The sequence below is a fragment of the Parus major genome, unplaced genomic scaffold, assembly GCF_001522545.3.
Source record: "Parus major isolate Abel unplaced genomic scaffold, Parus_major1.1 Scaffold305, whole genome shotgun sequence".
Lineage (NCBI taxonomy): Eukaryota > Metazoa > Chordata > Aves > Passeriformes > Paridae > Parus > Parus major.
In genome coordinates this window covers 160,285-164,628 of record NW_015379274.1, presented here as the reverse complement: position 1 = coordinate 164,628, position 4,344 = coordinate 160,285, and the positions used below count along the sequence as shown (strand labels likewise).

The window sequence follows — 4,344 nt, the reverse complement described above, 5'->3', positions numbered from 1 at the left end:
GGGAAGCTGACACGGGAGGAGATCGTGGACAAGTCAGACCTGTTCGTGGGCAGCCAGGCCACGGACTTTGGGGAGGCGCTGGTGCGGCACGACGAGTTCTAGGCTCGACGCCTGTTCGTGGGCTCCGTCCCTCGCCGAGGCCGCTCCGCCGCGGAGAAGCCCCATCCCGGCTCCCGGGGCTCGGGAAAGCCACGCTCCCCAGGCACTTGGGGCTCGTCTCGTGGGTTTTCCCCGGATTTTAATGACTTTTGGGTTATTTTTGTATGTTTTGGTTTTACCACATGTGGGAACGGCTCCCCTGGCGCGGGGGCAGCGACGGGGGCTGCCCAGGGCTGCGGGGCCGGGGGGGGAGTGGGAAATTCACAGAGGGACTGGGAGTGGAATTGCAGTTGGAATAAAAATTAGAATTGGAATTGGAATTAAAGTTGAAATTGAAATTAAAATTGGAATTTGAATTGGATTGAAACTTGAATTAAAAATGGAATTGGAATTAAACATTGAAATCAAAATCGAAAATTGAAATTGAAACGGAATTAGAACCAAAGAAGTAAAATTGAATTAAATGGAAACATTGATGTGAAATTGGAATAAAAAGTGAACATTGAAATGAAAATTCGAACCCAAGAAAACCCTCAGCAGTGTCAGAGCAGCAGCAGGACTCAGAGGGTGACTCGGAGGTGACCCCAGGGAGGTTGGAGCCTCCTCCCCTGTCGCTGCCCCGTGGGATCTGGGCAAGACCCTTCCCCCCAGCCCCGCTCCAAGTGCCTTGAACCCCCCAGACCTCTGGGGAAGGGCCTCATCCCACCATCCCAGCCCGCTCTGGGACAATCCCCAGGGTTTTCTCTCTTCTGTGTTGTTTGTCCCCCTGCAGCCACCAGAGCTGTGTGGAATTGGGCCCTGCTATCTCCAAATTCCCAAGTTTTCCTTTAAATCCTTTCCCAAAGGTTTCCAAGGGCTGACTGGATCCTCCCATTTCCTTCTCCTCCTCCTCTTTCTACTCCTCCTTTTCCTCCCCTCCCTAAATCCAGTGGTGAGTGGGTCGGGAATGTGGCCCCGTGCAGGGTTTGGGGGGTGCTGGGGGTGATCTGGGAACGTCGGGGTTGGTTTGGGACACCAGGGATGATTTGGGATGGCAGAAGTGATTTTTGGAACCCTGGGAAAGCCTCTGGTGCAGACACCCAGCCCAGCAGCAGCCCCTCTCCTAGCATCCCCCCATCCAGGAGGATCTGGGGCCCTGTGACAACTCTGGACGTGGATTTTTCCCCTCCTCCGGGTTTATTCCTCGGTTTTCTCCTCGGGCTGACTGAAGGGATCCATTTGGTTGGAACTCAATAAATCTGTTCAGCCCCGACGGGGCCGGACCTCAATTCCCTGATTCCCCCAAAACCGGGATCTGGGGGAGCCCCCTTGGGCTGGGGGTTCCCCTGAGGAGGGGAGTGAGTGGGGGGAACTGGCTGGGGGTGTGGGGGGACGTGAGGCCTGTGGGAGTCCTGTCCCTGGGGCTTGGGGGGCTCAGCCCCACAGGAAGAATCCGGTTCCATGGATGGGGGGCTCAGTCCCACCCTGTCCGCACAGATGGGGGGCCCAGCCCCATGGGTGAGGAGCTCAGCCCCATGGATGGGGGGCCTTTGGCACCACCCCAGCCCCACAGATGGAGAGCAGCACCCCCTCCCTGCCCTCCCTGCCCTCCCTGCCTGTGAGGCCTGAGGGGGACGAGGGAGCAGAGTCCTGCCATGGCATCACCGTGGAGCAGAGCCACCTCCAGGCCCCCAGCCTGCCCCTCTGTGGGGCACAGCTTCCCCTGGGTGCCACCCTCTCCCTGCCATGGGGCACAGCCACTCCCGTCACCTGTCCCCTCCCTGCAGTGGGGCACGGCTACCGCCGGACCCCCGTCCCACCCACCATGGGGCAGAGCCACCACCGAGACCTCCATCCCACCCCACCCCACCATGGGGCAGAGCCACCACCGAGACCTCCATCTGACCCTGCCATGGGGCACAGCCACCACTGAGACCTCCATCCCACCCCACCCCACCATGGGGCAGAGTCACCACCAAGACCTCCATCCCACCCCACCCCACCATGGGGCACAGCCACCACTGAGACCTCCATCTGACCCTGCCATGGGGCACAGCCACCACTGAGACCTCCATCCCACCCCGCCATGGGGCACAGCCACCACCGAGACCTCCATCCCACCATGGGGCAGAGTCACCACCAAGACCTCCATCTGACCCTGCCATGGGGCACAGCCACCACTGAGACCTCCATCTGACCCTGCCATGGGGCACAGCCAGCCCCAGGCTCCCCCACTCCCAGCCGGCCGTGGGGCACAGCCACCACCGAGACCTCCATCCCACCATGGGGCAGAGTCACCACCAAGACCTCCATCCCATCCCACCCCACCATGGGGCACAGCCAGCACCGAGACCTCCACCCCACCCCGCCATGGGGCACAGCCAGCCCCAGGCTCCCCCACTCCCACCCGGCCATGGGGCACAGCCAGCCCCAGGCTCCCCCACTCCCACCCCGCCATGGGGCACAGCCAGCCCCAGGCTCCCCCACTCCCAGCCGGCCATGGGGCACAGCCAGCCCCAGGCTCCCCCACTCCCAGCCGGCCGTGGGGCACAGCTGTCCCTAGGATGCCCGTGTTGTGGGTGCCCTGTCCCTCGGGTCCCGGGTGCTCAGCAGGTCCCCGTTGCGCTCAGACCGCGGCCGTGGTTTATTGTCCCACCCGCGCTACATCCTAGGCTGGCCGGGGCCCCGGGGCAGTGCCGGCCCCGCTGTGGGGGCAGCCGGGGGGCAGCCGGGGGTCCCGAGGGCTGGGGCGGTGCCAGAGCCCCTCAGCTGGGGCCGACCTGGCTGGAGGACACAGAGGAGACCTCGGTGCGCTGGGCCGAGCTGGACACGTCGGAGTCGTCTGACATGGGCCGCCCGCACACCGTCTCCATGATGCAGGCGCGGAACTGCGGGGTGCAGACGGGTGACACGGGGTACAGGAGAGGGGGTGGCTCAGTCTGGGGGTCTCACTGGTGCTGTGTCCAGCCCTGGCACTGTCCTCCCACCCTCAGTGGCCCCATCTCCTGTCCCTGGGGTTATGGTACCCCCAGCCGTGCAGGTGTCCCTGGATGCCCCTTACACCCCGCATGTGCCACCCCCGGTGTCCCTGTCCCCCGATGTCCTTGGGTGCCCCTGCGTGACCCCATTGCCCCTGCGTGTCCCCATCTTCTCTGTGTCCCCCTTGCCAAAGTATTCCTCTCATGGGGGTGTCCTGAGGTGTCTCCTCACCAGGTACCCCTGGGTGTTCCCCATGTTGGGTCTCCCTGGTCCTCAGATATCCTTGGGCACCCTTGGATGCCCCTGTCACCAGGTGTCCTTGGGTGTCCCCCATCCCATGGGCCCCTGTTCCGTGTCTGTGCGGGTGTCCGGTGTCGCTGATGTCACCTGTTTGTTCATGAAGCAGTAGATGATGGGGTTGTAGACGCAGGAGCTCTTGGAGAAGAAGGCAGGGACGGTGACGAGGCGCAGGTCGATGCCGTGTTCGCGGTTGTTCACCATGTACATGGCCAGGGCCGCGTAGGGGACGTAGCACAGGCAGAAGGACCCGACCATGACCACGACCATGCGTGACACCTCCCGCTCTGCCTTCTGTGTCGTGGCCGACTCCTGCTGCTGCGCTGCCACCTGTGCCGGGGACAGGGACACCTTGGGACTGCCCGGGCTGCTGGCCCAGTCCTGTGCAGCCCCCTGCCCCCCCTGCCCGTGGGCCTGTCTGGTCCCTGCCCACCCTCCTGCCTGTGCTCGTGTCCAAGTGACCTCCCCTCCCTTCCTGCATCCCTCCAGTCCCCTCTCCCTCCCTCTCGCTCCCCATCCTGCCCTCTCTCCCTCCCTGCTCCCAGTCACTTCTCCATCTCTCCTTCCCTCCCTTCCTCCCTTCTGCCCCCCAGCCCCGCTCTGCTCTCCCTCCCTCGCTCTCAGCCGTGCCTGACGCCAGTGCCCCCCACGTCCCCTGTGCCCCCCACGTCCCCTGTGCCCCCCGTGCCCCCGGGACTCACGGCCCGCAGAGCGCTGAGCAGCTGCGAGTAGGAGAAGATGATGAGGGAGAGGGGGACGATGAAGCAGAAGATGAAGAGGAACCAGGTGTAGTACTCGCTCTTGTACTTGGTGCCCACTGTGTACCAGTCAGGGCCGCAGGAGCACTGCAGCCCCTCGGGGACGTACCTGCAGCACCTGTGCTCAGCCTCTGCGCCATGTGGCACCCCCCGGTGCCCCCACAGCACCCCAGGGCACTCCTGGTGCCTCAAGCACTCACCTGGCACCCCCATGGCCCCTCATGGCACCCCC

The 4,344-nt window shown here is 63.8% G+C and overlaps 2 protein-coding genes across 2 annotated transcripts in view; one reads left to right on the top strand and one right to left on the bottom strand.

Annotated features, from left to right (window-relative positions):
- The window catches only part of CALU (calumenin), a gene marked incomplete at its 5' end in the record, with an annotated part of 6,310 nt that extends 4,943 nt beyond the window's left edge, over positions 1-1,367 (top strand). Inside the window, one exon of the mRNA XM_033511517.1 lies at positions 1-1,367. This exon is cut by the window's left edge and continues 2 nt beyond it. Within this exon, the coding sequence (XP_033367408.1) occupies positions 1-102 (102 nt within the window).
- A 1,354-nt stretch (positions 1,368-2,721) lies between these two features.
- Positions 2,722-4,344, bottom strand: part of OPN1SW (opsin 1, short wave sensitive) — a 3,499-nt gene continuing 1,876 nt past the window's right edge. Inside the window, exons 3-5 of the mRNA XM_015615959.3 lie at positions 4,056-4,221; positions 3,445-3,684; positions 2,722-2,966 (exon numbers count right to left, since the gene is read on the bottom strand). Coding sequence (XP_015471445.1) covers positions 2,844-2,966; positions 3,445-3,684; positions 4,056-4,221 — 529 coding nt within the window. The 3' untranslated portion in view covers positions 2,722-2,843. The remainder of the gene's footprint in view (positions 2,967-3,444; positions 3,685-4,055; positions 4,222-4,344) is intronic.